Raw genomic sequence first — 18,479 nt, forward strand, 5'->3', positions numbered from 1 at the left:
CCCCATACATTCCGTTTTAGGTGGGTGGTGATGCTTGGGTGACTTTTTCTGGTCAATTACTCTGGTTGTTCTTTTCTAAAGCTTGCTTTATGTGTCTGCACATAAAAAATAAGAAAAAATTTCTAAGTACACACGTGCAATAATTGTCGTGGAAAAGGATCTTTTACGATCCTTTCCAACGGCAAACGACTGCAAGATGCATGAACCAGCACTGTACATACAGCTCTTCTCTATGAAGATCGGAGAACGACGGAATGGCACCTGGCTGCGCTCTCTCCCCTTCACTTTCATTCGATCATACGATCGCTCGTTGTCTGTCGTTGACAGTCGTTAGGACGATGAGCACTGTACGCACACAAGATTCTCGTCTGATATTAGCCCTGAACTGATTCTCGGACAAGAAGCATTGCACGTGTGTACATAGCCTTACTGAGCTAAAAACTCCTGTATTTCACATGCTGCCCCTCTTTGCAGCTTACACTGGTACGGTTTATTGAGTATTTGTAGGATTTTGCAGGGGTACTAATAGATAACTTTTATTAAAGTGCTGCGATACATATTGTTTTTAAAGCCAAGTCTGCCTTAGTGTTTAGAACATTTGTATTTTTTATATATATTAGTTTGCCAATACGTTTTTTACCTCCTTGGTTGTGTATTTACAGCTTTGAGCTCACAGTTTTGCAGAGATGACTATATCATTTCTTTACTTAGAAGCCTAGCTAATCATTTATCATTGACTGGAAGGTCTTCAACTTTATCTAGGTCTTTTGACCTGTTGGTTGGTACACTCAAATATCTATTTTACTGCTTTTATGGTTTTTAATTCTTTATTTTAGTATTTTGGAGAAATTGGAGAGCTATTACCCCAAACAATTTCCTATATGTCCACAGTCCATATATCTGCAGTTGGATTTCTGTCTTTGAGGCTTGCTCTTACATATTTTTCTGACATAAAGATTCTGCCCTTGTAGTAACTGCCACAATGTAAAATGGGTTTGTTTGCAGTTAAGCAAAGTCTATCATTTGCACTAATTAGGAAGGAACCCGATTAGTTTTTGTACACAATCCCTTCCACTACCCTAGATTCATTTTGCATATGTCAGCAGCATTGGTTAAACTTTTGAAGATCTAATTTATGATAACCAGACATATGGAGTCTAGCAGATAAAAATCAACTGGTGTAACCACCTTCTGTACAGCTTCAAAGTACAACGCATACAAAGTCGAAATACATTTTCAGGACATTCCTGGAACTAATTTTACGTGTAGTTGTTAAATTTTCTTGCATGAAACTTCTTTTAAGTGCCTTTAAACAGGAAATTTGGGGAAGTAGTTTATGTGTAGGTGTTCTTAGTTATGAACAGGACACTTTTGTGCTTCATGGCAGATGGTAAAATATTTTCTTTCCTATAAGCTTGTAGCAGCTTCACCATCTGAAAAATATTTTTTAGATGTCCTCACCAGTACAATGATACCACAGGTTCATACAGTGCTGTAGTAAATGTCGTAGTGTAGGCCAATAACACCACCGCAGAGTGTGGTATGTGACTACCTGGACTTATAGAAAATGGACTGAATCATGCTGGCTGGCACCTTCATAGACTGGCAGTAGCTATTTGCAAGAAGTATTACTGTAGGGAAAGGGGCACAGCTCGGGATTGACAAATAAATATTGCAAAAAATGCATTTAAATACACTTGGCTATTGGATTTTCAGATTTTTTTTTAGATAACAGAATAACAATATATAACAAGCAGTGTTTGCTAAATCATGCCATCTTATTTGATCTGCTGTCATGGGTTTGTAATGAAAATTGGCATTTTTCAAGTGTGCTTGATACAAAATAATGTATAAAGCAATGTCTGAAGAAGCCATGATATTTCTGCTGTGCAGATACAAGATAAACAGACAGCTGTAGCTGCAGCCATTCCCCCAGGTGACATAGGGGTAGAGTTTGCATACTTGTCATTTGCAAATACTTTGCTGCTAGGAAGGTCAACCTGTGTGCAGTTTAATAGATAAACAAAACGTGGATATGGACATCAGAACAAAGGTCACAGATAGTGACCAGCCAGAGCTACAGATTGTATCTTTTATACAAAATATATCTATCTATCTATCTATCTATATATATATTTATATATATATATATATATATATATATATATATATATATATATATATAAAATCTATCTCATATCTATGAGATCTTTGCACAAGATCCAGATAAGAGAATAGTGTGTATCCTTGAGTGATAAGAGAATGTTCAGTGTGAGTGTTTGCAAGTATAATGGAGAATAATTTAGGAATAATACAAATTGGCATAATCTACCATTGCGCATGATAGGACTACTTTTGCTTTTTAGGGTTTATTCATTCTATGTTGTTCTAATGCTTTGTATTAACATGAGATAAGATATACATTAGGTCAGTCTAATAATTTTGATTAGGCTAGCAGAGCCCCTAATGCATAGAAAATTCGATGTGATATTTTTTCATGGCATATGTTGTAGTGCGCCACAGTGCAGTTGCTTTGAGAAAAATAATAACCGTTCATCGGACATGTTAAAATCAGACAACTGTATCTTCTTCAGACAAATGTTTCTTATTTTCATGAAAGTATCCTTTGAGTTAAAATATTCATACATATGTAATATTTTAATAAAACTATTAAAATGGTTTTGACTTTTGATTGTTTGTACTGGTTGGCTGTCTTTGGCTTCATTACTTGGAGTCTGTGACCTGGAACAATCCTGCAAATCAGGAAATTTTAGGTAAAGTCAGCACTCCTGATCTGCTTCTAGATTGGCAGCTTTGAAAGTTGTGAATCCCTCAGAGCAGCATGACAGTCAGGAAAATAACCTTTTTTAGAAGTAGAGGTCAGCAGTTCAATGCAGGATCCCTTTTCTAAAGAAAGGTGATATTTATTTTGTAGTTGTGGCTCACCATACATCTTCACTCTTGGTACAATTTTATTATTTGAAAAACATATAATCTTCTTTAACTGATGATGAAAATACAATTTTATTTTTCGGAACTTAGTTTGGAGATGCCTTTAAGCAAAGTGAAAATTTAGTTAATGTTGTGAGCTCTCTACTGTCTTCCCTTAAATGTTGGGGTCTGCATGCCTCTATATAATGATAAACAGATGAGCTTTGGAAATAGAATTACAAAAATATCCTGTACATGTTCCCGAGAGGTTTTCCCATCTTATATTTATAGGTTCTTCTCCACAGTAAAGAAATGATAGGTCTGTTGTCTGTGGGTTCTCAAATTGTCTGCACTGTGCCTGTGCTTGGCAACAACCCAGCACAACCTAAGATAGTGGTAGCCATAAATCTCTTGGCATCAAAAGTAGGTGTTGAGAAGAACTCATGTATGGACGAAAGAGAAAGAGAGTGGATTTAAGCTGAACTTGAGAAGAATAAAAAAAAATTGTCTTTGTGTTGGTTGAATGGATTTCACAATGGAGAGTGTATAGTTCTTTCTAAGAAAGTCCTTAAATTTTGCTCTTATAAGACCTAGGTGATCTCCTGAACCATAGCAATTCTTGTCTCTGTGCTATTGTAAATGAGTTTTGGTTAATTGTGTATTACATTACCCACAAATGTTTCATGCATGCAGGTATGAGTGTGTTTTTTCCAATTTCAATCAGGTATGTATAAAATTTTGCAAATTAATGTAACAGTACTGCCTAACGTTACTCATAGCAATAATAATAGATGTTACAAAGGTCATAGAAGTGCTGTAATTTTTCACAGGAAATTTCGAGGAGATGATGTGCGGTCCCTGTTTCTAATCCATAATGCTTTGAATAATATATACTAGTTAAACAAAGATATATGTCTTCATGGATGCTTATTTCGGGTCATAAACTGAAGGTAATCTCTAGAAAAACAGAGTAAGGTAGGGTCAAACCTGCTGGCAGCTTTTTCTTGTCTGTTATCCGAATTGGAGACTTTCCATTATTTCTTGTTACTTTTAACATTTTACACGCTTGCTCTTGTTTGCTATTTTAATTTTAATTTGTGCTACCTAGCAGCAGTAAACCTAACTCTATGCTTAAAGCTGAACCCCAGTAAAACAATATTTTAACCCTACAGTTGGTCCTTACTTCTCACTCCTCCAGCAGCTGGTTCTCTTTCACTCTCTGACACTCCAAAATGACCTCGGTGTCCTCTCATACAATCCAGGGCTGATGGTCCTAATGGTGATATTTTATAATACTTGTTTTGCTTTTCTTCTGAAAATTGTATTTGAATAAATTGCCATAGAGATCATGTCCACTATCAGTAATTAGCTATTTCCTTAATAAATTCGTTAGTTGATCATGCAGCGTTGACTAAAGAACAGATATGACGTTGGGGCATCAGTGATCCCCAAGCAGAGGTGCAATTTTGAATGACATCATATATATTTGAAAAAGCATTTTTAAGGAAATAGGCAGGTTAGGCATATGTTTTTGTTTTATGGCTTATGTAGGGGAAATTTTAGAAAAAATATATTTTAAAATGTAAAGGAGGAGGTATCGAAGGCTCAATTTTTGTATCGGTATCAAAACGGTATCAAAACTCTAAGTGACCAATTAGCCCAAAGTGTTCAGGGGTAAAAGAGAGGAATCAGTATATATAGTATACATTATTGTTGTATGTTAATCTTTTTATGACAGTTGTCTTTTTTGTTCTTGTTTTGTACACAAGTGTTTAAAATGCTGCTCATAGAACATTGTTTATTTAGGCATATTCAGAGATTTACATTGTGATAATTTACCTTACGAAATGTGATTCTGTTGTATTTTGCTGTGTCAAAAGTGTATACTGTTTTTGAATTATTGTTATTTATTGTTTTGCTAATAAAGTTTGAAGTGTGAAAATATCAAATATAAAAGTGTAAAAACCTAAAATAGTAACCTTTTTATTAAGAAGAAAACAATGTTTCTTGTTCAGTTAAAAATAGGATAAAAATTGTCAACACAAATTGAGGTAGTAGACCTACTGTTACTTTGTTGGAAAAAGATTGGGTTAATAGGGCAATGATGCAGATTTTAATAAAGTATTTTTTTTTCTTCTATGAAGAGAACGAGCTTTATGGACTGAAAGGGTAACATCCACAATTTATCATCTACATTTTTGTTTATCTATTAAAAAAGGTTTTCCTTTTTCATAGTAAAGCCTAAAGAAAAAATCTTGAGTTGCATGTCTGTCTCTTCTTGGAGCCCCTCAGTAGAATGTACCACCAAGACTGTTAAGGCTTATAATTTTTTTTTTTTTTTTTTTTGTTCTTTGAAACTGGAAATCCCCTTTAGCATGGACTGCACATTCCACATTTTCTAAAATGCTTTGATGCAGCTTTAGAAACACCTGCCATGTTGGTGTATATATGTGTGAGTGGGCAGATGGCAGCTTCTGTGAATTTAAGAGGGAGTTTGTGGATGATCTAATCATTGTATCATAGCATCCACATTAGAACATTTGGTTTACAGCCATTAAATTGAATTGCTATTCTGAGTCAGCCCTGCATCAGAACCCTCCTGTAAATTGCATTGGCTTGTGTACCTGTTGCCTCCCTAATCCTAGTTGCATTACCAGCTCATCAGAGGCAGGTCACAGAACCACGAATATCCTTGTACACAAGTTTAGCAATTTAAGGAAAAGTGATCTTGGTATCATAAATGTGCACAGTGTTTTCAAGTAACTCATTTTTTTATCTAGTTTTTTGTAATTCCATCAGCCAACCATGTTCATGTCGTCCCAAAGCTTAAGTGAATCCAAAATGATTTCCATTTGGTTGCATATAGAATACTGAAGTTAGCAAAGCATTGGGGCGCTTTTTGATGTCCTAGGCCTCTTGGTGGCCAAGTTACTAAACGGGGACATAGAAAGCTGAAGTTAAGTTGGACATTTGCCTAGAACAACCAGCCAGGTATTGACTATTACACGAAGCAGGCTTGATGTGGGTGGCAATTACAACCTTCACCTTTTGTAGATTAGCATAATTTCATGTTTATTGTCTGCCTTCTACACCCTACATATATTTAGTTAAATAATAAGCATAATATATATTGAATCAGAAGTGTGTTTTCTTGTTAAACACATCAATTACTTGCAATGTACTTTTCTTGGTATTATTTCTTGCTAGTTTGGGATCATTTGGGACCATTATTCCCACTTGTATTTAGTGTGTTCTCATGTGTGGCCATATCCTCTATAGTAGATATTTGTTTACTCTGTATATCATATTTGCATGAAGAAAATCAACCTTTGAAGCTGTCAGTTTTGTTTTACACAGCACAGGCAGCATTCATCTATTACTGCTGATGAAGTGTATAATTAGGTTTCTGTTCTATCCAGATCCAGATCCACACACCACTGCCAGTAAGACAGTACCCAGAACCCTTCACAGACTGATACAGTTTTGTTATGATCTGTTACAACATAACATTGCTCTTCCACAATCTTTCCTAACCTGTGGATCATTCCTCTTGTTTATTCATCTCCCATCACATTCCCTTGGCATGATAGCAGCAGTACAGCACATAGTATAAAGTGATTAGGGCAAATTGGTATTTTTACATTCTTTTCTCTATGCAGAACTTGCTCTTCCCTATTCTAATAAAGTTTGGTTATACATGAACTTTTAGAAAACCAAGTATTTTGCATGCTTGCTTGCAGCTTCCATATTGGGCAGCTCAGTGGTTAGCACTCTGGCCTTTGCAGCGCTAGGTGCCAGGTTCGATTCTCAGCCAGCACACTATCTGCATGGAGTTTTTATGTTCTCCCCCTGTCTGCGAGGGTTTCCTCCCACAGTTAGGGACATTAGATTACGAGCCCCTTTGAGGGACAGCTAGTGACGTGTCTTTGGACCTTGTACAGCGCTGAGTAATATGTCAGCGCTTTATAAAATACTGTGTAATAATAATAATTACAAATAAATAAAACATATTTCTTATGTGCCTTTTGAATTTGCTTAAAAAATGACTAGTCCATATCCTAGCAAAGTCCCTTCCCACTTAGCACATCATAGCTCTCTCATCATCTTGAGTGTCCTAATTGCTGTCATTACTGGCCAAGTTTATCTGTCTCCTTCCTTTACCTACCCACATAACCTTTTATGCAGCAGCCAGGAAAGGAGCAAGGGGGAATAATACAAAGTGCCTTAAGTGGCAGCTGGGGCTTCAGACATTTAGGTTAGTCTCAAGTTTAAGGATTTTTGGATGTCTATACATGGGATGTTTTTACAGGTACAGAAATTCCTGGAATATGTTAACTGCAAACTTATGGGAAACTTTGTTGAATAGTGTGCTGACAGGCTCTGTTCAAGATGTGTGTAAATCACATACAGAATATCATAGGAAATGTTCTGTCTAATTACCTTTTTATTTTTTACTGGATTTTAAGGTTACAACTTGTTTCAAATGTATCCTCCAAACAGCAAATGAAAGCAAATGTTTTTTGTCCCCATTTACTATCTCTTTATGGCATTATTCAACAGATAGGGTAACCTGCATTATCTTGTTCTATCACTTTGTTTGAATAGTAAACCAAGTCTGTTGTTGCTAAACAAAAGATAAATAAGGTCAGAACAGATGATTCAGTCCTACGTTCCTACTATGACTTCTTACTTTGGAGCATGAGTTGGATAATATATATATATATATATATATATATATATATATATATATATATATATATATATATATATATATATACACACACACACACACACACATATACATGTACATAGTGTGTAATAGTATTGGTAGGTAATATGCAAAGAGAAGTAACAAACAACTTTAAATTAGATGTCAGGTTAATAGGATTATACAGTAAAGGATAATTTTTCATCCACACTGTATGACTTCTAACACACTCACATGTAAGAAATAATGTAAATATTTAAATATACTGTATATCCATTTACATGCAGTTATTTGTCTGATTCGTTTGGGCCTGTTTATTAAAGATTTATTCCAGGTTTTGTCATGTATAACCGAGTAGCCATGTTTTAATGGTGGAACTGTGACTAACTTGCTTGCACATAGTGTAGGTATTGTACAGGATATTATTTAATGGAAACTGTCATCAGAGTTGTTACACCCAATCCAGCCCAGTAACAGGGGTTTGTTTGCTGTACATGGACCATGCCAAGGTCTTGCAGGCCAGACTGAGCCATAATTTTAGAAATAGTTCACATGCCAATCTGTAGATGTAGTTTACAGCAAGACCAATAACATAAGCCAAAAAAGTTAGAAATGTGTGTACAACACTAATAAAGGGTGACTTTGCTGCGAGGAAATGCTGAATTGTATAGGAAAAGATTCCACAAAGAAACCTTAAAACAATGCACCCTGGTGCATATATAAATATATACATATCTGATTTGTCATGCATTTTTCAGTAATGGCAAAGTATGAGATGAGAAATTCCTTTCTTCCATTAGCACAGGTTTACACCTGCACTTTGCAGTGAGGTGCTGGAAACAAATTCCTGCATGCTGCATGATTGTTGTATTAATAGGTTTTCTTTTAATTTACTTGATTGTGCCTTCAGAAACACAATGTTGTAAATCTGCAGACACGTGCCAGTACATCATTAAAACCATCCCAACGCTTCCCTAGTCTATTCAAACTGAGAAGTATACTTATTATATCATTAAATGTATTCTTCAAAACTCAGTCAGAATTCCTGATTTTGGCATGGTCCCTTTTTACAAGGCTGGAGTGTAAGAAAGAAGAGGAGCTGATAAGGGTCATACTGATGGGGAAAACAGAAGAGTGGCAGAGAGATCCGCTAATCTCAGCGTTGCTTCTTTTTTCACTGTCCTGTCATAGGCTACAGGCTGCTCCAATTTTACCATAACTCCGAGTAAGTGGGTTGAAACATGCTGGCCAACAGACTGGGTAAAAAATGACTGTCAGGGAAATCTTTAGATTGAAGGTAAGAATTGCAGCAAATATTGACTTGGTTATTTGGTATCTTATAAAAAAGATCCTTCCCCTTTCTAAGAAATTATTTTTATTTATAATATTGCAACAGGATTATGTTGTACAAAATATCCATACATAATTTATTGCATATAATAAGCATGTGGATTGCAAAATCTAAATTCATATTCTGTACCTAATGTGCCAAGCTATCACAGCAGTCTATGGAGATCTCATCCAACATTCACTGAATATGCATTACAAAGGAAAAATTAACCTGTCAACTTTCCTATTATTCAATAAGATGATCTGACTGGTGTCAATAATGCCTTACCTGATAATACCTGTTACATACAAGCTGCTGGCTTACTGTTTTATTGTGATCTTTAAAAAGAAAACATCTTTTTTAAAAAAAACAATTGTATACAATCCATAGAGTAACAGGAAAAATAAAGGAGAGGAAGAAAAATATTTTCAAAAGATGTATGAAGAATGTCATGAAAATACAGAGCAGAACTTGTCCTCTTTAAATTGTAGTTTGTGTAAGTGCCTGCAAGATAGCATAGCGGTTTCCCGAAATGAATGGGGCTCTGTCTGGCTGCACAGAGCTGTCAGTGTTGCTGGAGAAGTGGACACCAAGTGCCTTTTCTGAGTAAAAACAAAGACTTGTATACACATTGAAGGAAGAAAGGCCCCGGGATTTGTGCGCTAGTTGTGTTGTAAATGTGAAGGCATTTATAAAGAGGGTTTTCTTTCACTCATGTCCTGCATACATACAGTATTTCTAAAAAGAAGACACAAATAATGCACAGGATGTGTCCCCCTTGCTCATTTTTGGTCCCCAGTGAATTCATTATTGATGTTTTAATTAGGATTTTGGGATTCTAGATTTGTACTTGTGTTGCTGAACTATAGCTTCTGGCTGTAGAACATTGAGTAGTTTGTGATTGAAGAGAACATAGCGGATATAAAAGCCCATTCATGTCATGTCATGTAGATGTAGTATATATGCAGGGGGACATAAAATCTACGTTTTTAATCGGGCTTATGTAAAAAAAAAAAAAAGTTTGTAGTTTGCAGGCAGAGTGCAGCTAAAAAATAAAAGATTTTCCACTTGACATAACAAAAGATTTTACTGTTGGTAATGATCTTAAAGTATTATTTTTTATTATTATTAGTATTTATATAGCACCAACATATTACACAGCGCTGTCTATTAAATAGGGGTTGCAAATGACAGATACAGACCATGACACAGGTGGAGAAGAGGACCCTGTGCTGAGGAGCTTACAATCTAAGAGGTGGGGGGAGTATCACACAGTAGGAGGGAGGGAAATTGTAATGATTATTTTACGTTCATGTTTTCTTCAAAATGTGTCTTCTTTACCATTGTTCAGTGGTGATTTGGCAGGGTCTAGAACACTTAGTAGTCCCCTTTGTCTTTGATCATTGAAAAAAATGCCCTGTTAACAGCTGCATTAAAAAACAACATTTTCCTTTCCTACCAATGCTACTTTCTGAACCCCCAGCACTTATTTTTAAAATTCACTTTCAACAAACCCAAATTTAGCTGTGTTTTGGCCAGTTACATATGTTACCAGATCTTACGTTGCGTGTCTAGTGTCCATATTGGGCTTACCGATGCAAAGGTCAGGTCTGTGAGCCCGGGGTGTTTGTCTATAATGAACTGGGCTCACTAGAAGTAGGTTACATTGAGCTACATTGATCTTAAAAGAGAAGCAATGCTGGTCCTTAAATCAAGTCTGTAGGAGGCATTGCTGGAGAAGAGGTGAGTATTACAGCAAATGCTGAGTTTTCTTACACATTTTGAGAATAATATTATTGGCCTCCTGAGAATACTACTTTCACTGGGCCACTAAGGTATGAATGAATAACCCTGAATAGGTATACAGATCAATAAAGTTATAAACTGCCTATTTGGTTAGTGGCTTCCTGTATTAAACTGTAGAGTATTTTTTTTTTTTTTTTTTGCAGCCAAGCAGCTAACATTTGCAAAATGAAAGCCTCCAATGGAAACCTCTGTGTTTCCTTTAATTGTTTAGATTCCAGATATATGAAACAGAATCTGCATGATTGTTTTAGGCAATGTTGATTTTTTTTTATTCTCTTAATAGATCTTTTTTACACGTTCCTTGACATTTGCCATCAGCCAATGGACTGTAAAAAAAAAGTTATTTTTGTTTAGTCAGCACGCCTGCTTTACTAGTTATATAACAACAACAAGACTTCCTGATACAACTAAAGAGGCTGCCTTTAGATAACGTCTTGTTTATGCAGGCGTCAGGTACCAAGAACATATGAAGGAGAGATACAATCATAAACCAAGGGCACCCTTCACAAAAATATATAAATAACTTTCCAGATTTAGCGTGTGTTTTCCTTTAAGAAAGAAGCAGGGCTTCAAGCCAAGAGAACATGTGGCTGTCAAAGTTCATCAGGGTTTCACAAGTGACTGCACCTTTAAGAGACAGGATGTGGCTTTGCAGTGTGTAGTGTGTGTGTAGTGTGTGTGACTGTGCAAAGAACAGCTGAGGCTTTCACAGGCTGCTGGAAGGAGAGACTGTCCAGCCAGAGTCATCAGTGGAAATGTCAGCCTTGTTTAGCTAAGGTTGTACTTATGTGGAATTTTTCCTTATGCAGCAAAGAAGGAAAAAAATGTTTGAAAGGCAGCACTGAAGCTAGAGGAGGGCTGGTGTAGAGGGGAGAGCAAGCTATGACAGCCAGTGTCAGCATGAGAACACAGGGACTGCTGATGTCTGCTGCAAACAACAAGTAAGTCTATGCTGACTCTTCTTTGGTCTTCATATATGAGGTGCAATTACATTTTACTGTCATTGTGCCTTGTTACTTGATAACTTTCTGTGCATGCTTCAAGCAAAGCCCTGGACTGTACAACCTTTTGTGTTCCGCATGCATAAAGATCTTCATATTGCTAGCTTCAGTGTGTGGGGCACAGATTTGTCTTCCTTGTTATGTGAGCTCCACCAGTTTCTCTTTCAACTGTGGAATTTCAGACAGAACTGGGAACAGGTCTGTCTGCATATTTGCAGCTTGTCTGTGTGCCATGGTGGTCTACAGACTCCTGGCAATAGAAAAAAAATATAGCTGGAGGGAAAGGGTTTGGTGATCAGGTGTATTCTTGATTTAAAAGGTAGCCTTGCAGGATATCCAAGAAGTAAAAAGGAGAAAGCATGGCACCCTGAGATACAAAGGTCTGTTTGTATGGTGGCTTTCGCAGGAGATGTGGTTGCAAAATGACAGTGACTGTGTTCTGTGAGCATTAGTTAACAGCTTGGGATGTGAAACTCTGAATGTTGCTGTTTAATGTTACCTGTTTTTTTTTTTTTCTGTTTAAAATTAGTTTACAATTATGTGCACATTTGTCCACATAAATCGGTCTGTCCATCGATGCTAAAAGACCTACTTTGGCATACAAATAACAAACGCACATGACTAAAACTATATGCATATAAGATTGGTACAAGATTGCTTTTTTTGTTCATCACATTGGAAAAAAAAGTTTACTAAAACCACAACGCCTTTCTATAACAACAGTTATTAGTGTCGTATGGGAAGTCAGGTTCACGTATAAAAATCTCTACGTGTACATAAAATTGCTCCAAGGAGACATTCTTTACCTTGTTGGAATGTATATATTTTTTCTACAATAAACGTAATTTAAGTTCAGCCTTTAACTGTATTATAACTTTTTATCTTATAATTTTTTTTTTTTTTAACTGTGGTATACAAGATAGATCTAAATGTTTGTTCTCTTTTATTTGCAGAAAAGGAGGAAAGTGCCTCAAATGGTGAAGACGAAAAAGATCCCAAATCTGCCTATTTTGTGGAAACACCTTATGGATACCAGTTAGATCTGGATTTCCTTAAGTATGTGGAGGACATACAGAAGGGTAATACTTTAAAGAAAGTCGCTATTGCAAAGAAGCGCAAGCTGATCCCTCATTTTCCGGAAAGCAGGACCGAATCCTGCCAGGGTGCTGGATGGCCCTCTACAGATTCTCTTTCGTCTTCCAATAGTGATGAGAATAGGCAATCACCTTTTGTAATTGCCAGGCGACATACCGTTTCTGGCTCTGTTAAGTCCTGTAACTCTCAAGAATCCTCTCCAAACTGTTTATCCATCCCTGAGAATAAACCCTTGCCGCCTCCTTCTCCACAGCTTCCAAAACACAATTTTCATGTTACAAAAACTCTGATGGAAACCCGTAGAAGGCTAGAGCAAGAGAAAGTCATCATGCAAGTAGCTTCATCTGCTAATGATGTCCGTAGGCCACGACTGGCAAGTTTTGGAGGTATGGGCTCCACAGGGTCACTGTCATCGTTCCCTGGATCAACTGGACACAGCACAAATGTTCAGCAGCTTCCGAACGGCCACCAAGCCACTAGTGATTTCGGAGCCTTCTTTGCCTCCTCTTTAGGGAGTTCGATCCGTCACAGTCCTCTAAGCTCTGGAGTTACTACACCGGTTACTAATGTGAGTCCTATGCATCTCCACCATATCAGGGAGCAGATGGCTATTGCACTTAAACGCCTTAAAGAGCTAGAGGAGCAGGTAAAAACTATCCCTATACTTCAGGTAAAAATATCAGTGTTACAGGAAGAGAAAAGGCAGCTTATGTCTGAAATTAAGAGCCAAAAAGTTAGCAGCCAGAAGGAAACTACAGGTTTTCGCAAGAGATCCTATAGTGCAGGTAATGCTGCTGGGTTTGAAACCTCACGTACACCAGTTAAACCTGGTGGGGAATTACATATAGATTCTGATGATGACACAGAAACTCAGGAACAAAATACACAGGCAATGAAAGAGTTTAGACAGCTAACTGCTGAAATGCAGGCTTTGGAGAAAAAAATTCAAGACAGCACTTTGGATGCCTATTGTTCTCCACAATCTAAAGAAAAGAAAGCTAAAGAAAAATGTTGTCGTTCTGTTGCTGTTGGGGCTGATGAAAATATGAATACTATAGTGATGTACTACCGATCTGCAAATCTTTTTAGAGATGCCTCTGTAGCTACTGAGGTGAATGTAAGAAGCACTGGGGTAGGGGTAACGGAGGAATTGCTTGGGGTGACTACTGATGCTGAAAGAGAAGTTGAACTTCAGCAGCAAACAATTGAAGCACTTAAAGATAAAATTTACAGACTTGAAACAGACTTGAGGGAAACCACCTATGAAATGGAGATGACTAAACTAAAACTGGAGATAAGAGCAGCAGGGTCAAGGCAAAAAGCAGATAAAGCAGTAATGGCACAGCCCTTGACTTGCAACAAGATGGTTGAAGCAGTAGTAGAAATGAGTGACCAAAGCAATGGAGATTACTTAGATGTGGTTGACTCTTGTGTAGGAAACTACATGCAGATGAGCAGTATTGGGATTTCATGCCAGCCTGTCTTTCAGAGTACTGCTGTTGGCCCTGATTTCCCAATGAATCACTGGATTGTAAAACCCAGAGTAGACATGTGCGATAAGGGTGTGGGGTGGGAACTGGGAATGTGTGACAAAAGTGTTGGGATGGACCCAATGATCAGTGATGTTGGACTCGACATATTAGAAGATGCAAACAAACCAGGTCATAACAAGACCATCACTAAAGATGTGAAATCTGTTGGATGTGGTGATTGTTCAGTGGATGTTACAATTAAACCAATTTTGGATTTTTTGTCTTGTGGGGTCAATACAGAACTTGTTACCAAAGTAGATTCTGCAGTAACGGCTTATCCTTGGACTGCTAACCAGCAAACGAACACTGAACTAGAGTTAGCAAGCCAGTCTACCAACACACTTGTGCCAAGTCTTGTAGATACAAGCACAAATACAGCCATCAGCATGTACAGTAAACAAACAAACACAGAAATTGTGGAAATGCGTTCGGTGGCCATAGGAGATGGTAAAGTCAAGGAAGTCAACGCTGTACCAAAAACACGTTCTATTGGAGTATGCACTTCTGACTCTGAAAATCTATCTTCAGTCCGAAAGACCAAAGATTTTGGAATTGGGCAGATAAATGTGTTGGATAATTTCTTGGTAGGTGTTAAGGTACGTAGCATAGCCTGTGGTCCTAGTGAAGCAATTCCTGTTTCTGCCGACCCAGGAAATGTATTGGTTGGAAATACACCCCATGAGGGACAAGAAATTACTTCACCTAAGACCACTTCACCGAAGACTGAATCTCCTGCCATAGATCATTACATTGAACAGGTGCAACAGTTGCTTCAGGAACAGCAAATGCTACTTGCTGAGAATTACACTGAACTGGCTGAAACTTTTGGAGAGCCTTATTCCCAGATAGGTTCCCTCAACTCCCAGCTTATCAGCACCATCTCATCAATTAACTCTGTAATGAAGTATGGCAGCAATGAAGAACTAGAGACCTCAGGGATACAGAACAAATCCACAGAGATTGACACCATTTCAGGTAAGGTTTCTAAATATAATATTCTATATAGTAGGGAAGCATAAAGTCATGTCATATGTCTGTTTTTTTGCTACTTAATGTCCTTCTGCTCATCATAGTATTTTCTTTGCTCCATGAAAGCTGGCTTTAGAAAGGCAACTGTTATTCAGGAATAACTGGGATGTAGTCACTAGGATAATTGTAAGCAGAGTAGTTTAAAATACTTCACTTTTATTAAATGCAAAATTATTCTTCGTTACCCACACAGCCTGTCATCATTAATGCTGTACCTGCCGTTTTTTATCATGACACAACTATGAACAATGGTTATTTCACCACCGTTTTCACGTGTCTGTCCTACATAATCTCCCAAATAATTTGTGTTATTTCACAATCAGTCTCTTGCCCTTGAGTCATTGCCCTTGGTGCAGAAGTCACAAAGTATACCTATCATGCCCAGATCTATCGTGTAGATTTTACCTTCTATAGTGGAAAAAGTATAAAGGTTTAATAAAAAGCTTGGGTGCGTATATTCTTTTATTAGGCTGTAGTGTTTGAATTCTGAAATGCAAGGCTACATTTGATCCTTCTGATATTACGGACAACAAAAGCTGCCTGGGTTACAATTTCCTCTTAACACTAGGTGAGTCAGATTTACAGATCAGAGCACAATACACGCGGGAAGTAAACTAAGGTAGGCATAATTCAAAGCAAATTTACACAATGAATTCTAATAACTACAGTTGTTGCTTTGTACATAATGCTATTTTGCTTACCATCCTCAAAATAGGGTTATCTCTGAAATGCAAGAGGTAAATGCTTCTTTTGCCTGGTGTAAAAAAATACACTTACCTTATTGCTTTCTTACCACTGGCTTGGCTTTTTTTGGGCAAGCCTTAATTGGGCAACAGTAATATTCATAAAAAAAGCAACAGTGATAGCTGCCATTTTCATGTAATGACAGGCTATACCAAAAGATTTTTTTATAGCCATAACTCCCATCTGCAAAATAAAAATATCTATATTCTATCCTCTTTTTCAAATGCTTAAGAAACAGAGGTTAAAGCTACGTACACACGTCAAATTTTTCTCGCCCGATAATCAGCTCAGGGCGAGTATCGGGCGAGAATCTGGCTCGTGTACAGCCTACATACTTACTGAGCAGTGTTGGAGTTTGCACCGAACTGTAGTTTGGTTGATGGAGTACCTGTTGGCATAAAGGTACCTTAGGCCAACATTAGGGCCCAGATAGTGGATATGCTTTTCGCTCTGCAGGTGAACATATCCGTTCAGTGGAAGTAGGGCAATGACAAGTTTGTGAACACCAATGTTCTTTTTAGCTATCTGTAAGGGTGACATTCTTCTCAACAGCCAGCAATATAAGAGGCATTTTTACCACTGACCACCACACTAATTTACGGTCCGATGTGAATATAGTAATAGCCCCCAAGACCTTAAGTTATGTCAAGGGGTTCACCCATGTTAAAGTCGAGAAGCGCTGATCTATTTAGAACAAAGCTCTTCTTTTAGATGAAAAAGCGGAAATGACAACAAAGCTTCTATTTATCAGGAAAGTGATCCAGGATGTTAAATATTAAGTAGATTTATAGGCTGCTTCTTTTGGTTACCTGTGTGTTTTTTTTCTTTTCTTTTTCTGTACTATGCAGTGCTTGCTTTTCCCACAGTGAGGATATGTTCACAAATGCTAATTTTGTCTTATTTATTCTTCCGCCCTCTATCTATTTGGCATGCTCACATCAGCACTATATCTGATCATGCAGATTTTTGCCAGCTCTTACTTTATTCCAAGGAAATAGAGGGCCAAATTGGGTTGGTGGCTGCATTTGTCATTTTAGATGCTACATATATGTCAGTTGTGCCCTTCCAGTCAATTTATTTATATTTATATTAATCCCTGTGCTATAAACTATTCCCAAGGGGGCATCAATGAAAAACTGACAAAGGTTTTCTACCAATACCTACTCTATCGGAATCACATTCTTTATAAAAAAAAGAAGGGTAAGGTTAAGAAAGATTTCTGGTTGTAAGTAACACACAACATGAAAGCATTTTTGTGTGGCAGTGTAACAGTTACTTTGCTCATCATATCATGTGATCAGCCTTTATTTGCCAAACAAAGTAGGTTAGGTATGACTTTAGAAATATAGCTGAGAGCAAACAGTCTGGGGTGCTTCATATAAAAGTCATAAAAACAATGTTCTGTATTTTGAGGGGAAAAGTATAATAAAGCAAGTTGTGGAAATCTGCTTTTTATTTTCCTGAAATTTGCTAGAATTCTGGTAGAAATTCTTGGTAGAAAAATAATGAACATTACTTATAAGTACTGTGCAAACCAATATATTTGTCTGGTAATACATGTTTGCTGATATACACATAGATGCAGGGTCCATTGACAGACACATCTCATTGGTAAGAGCAATTATTTCTTATCCCTAAAGCAGGTTCAAAAGGTGCTTTGATAACACACTTTACCAACTTTGCAAGCTGATACAAGGCTTACGCTTGTTTAATTTCTATGCAACCTGGTTGCCATATGTGTCTGTTTTTCACTTACAACTGATATATTACATCAGAACTCACAACAGATATTTCAAAAGGTGCAAATGCATAAAAACATTTTGACTTTGTGGTTAGTAAAGATAAGGCAGTGGACTTGAGCTTGAGATTCATGGATCTCTTCCAGCTCTTATGGGTAACATCCATTTGGTTACCCATTACTCCACTGGTCTTCTGGCGAAACATGTTTTTTCAGAAAAAGTTGGTCTCTTTGGAGTACACCAAGGCTATAGACAGTGGTGAATGGTATCTCAGGCACCCAGTGCTGATTACTAAAAACAAAGGGAGGAAGTTCAAAGTTCTGCCATATTTGGAAGTACTGAATATTTCAAGTTGCTTCAGCATGTAAATAAAGTGAATACAATCAACTTATAAGTATGGAGATTCTACTCATGTTCTCCTCCTTTTTGAAATGAGAGTATTAGTCCCACCAAACAATTTCAGAATAGGCTCTTTGTGTGCCTCTGCTCTATGGTCTTTATCAGCCTTATAACTCATTTATACTCCGGTATTTGTATTTTGTGCACTTTGCAGAACAGCAGGGG

At 37.2% G+C, this 18,479-nt stretch overlaps 1 protein-coding gene across 5 annotated transcripts in view; it reads left to right on the forward strand.

Annotated features, from left to right (window-relative positions):
- Window positions 1–18,479, forward strand: part of KANK1 (KN motif and ankyrin repeat domains 1) — a 99,541-nt gene that overhangs the window by 63,608 nt on the left and 17,454 nt on the right. For all 5 annotated transcript variants that reach the window (XM_072404192.1, XM_072404195.1, XM_072404193.1 and 2 more), the window contains one exon: window positions 12,730–15,378. In XM_072404192.1, the coding sequence (XP_072260293.1) occupies window positions 12,730–15,378 (2,649 nt within the window). The remainder of the gene's footprint in view (window positions 1–12,729; window positions 15,379–18,479) is intronic.

This window comes from Pyxicephalus adspersus, chromosome 3 (assembly GCF_032062135.1).
Source record: "Pyxicephalus adspersus chromosome 3, UCB_Pads_2.0, whole genome shotgun sequence".
NCBI classification, from domain to species: Eukaryota; Metazoa; Chordata; class Amphibia; order Anura; family Pyxicephalidae; genus Pyxicephalus; species Pyxicephalus adspersus.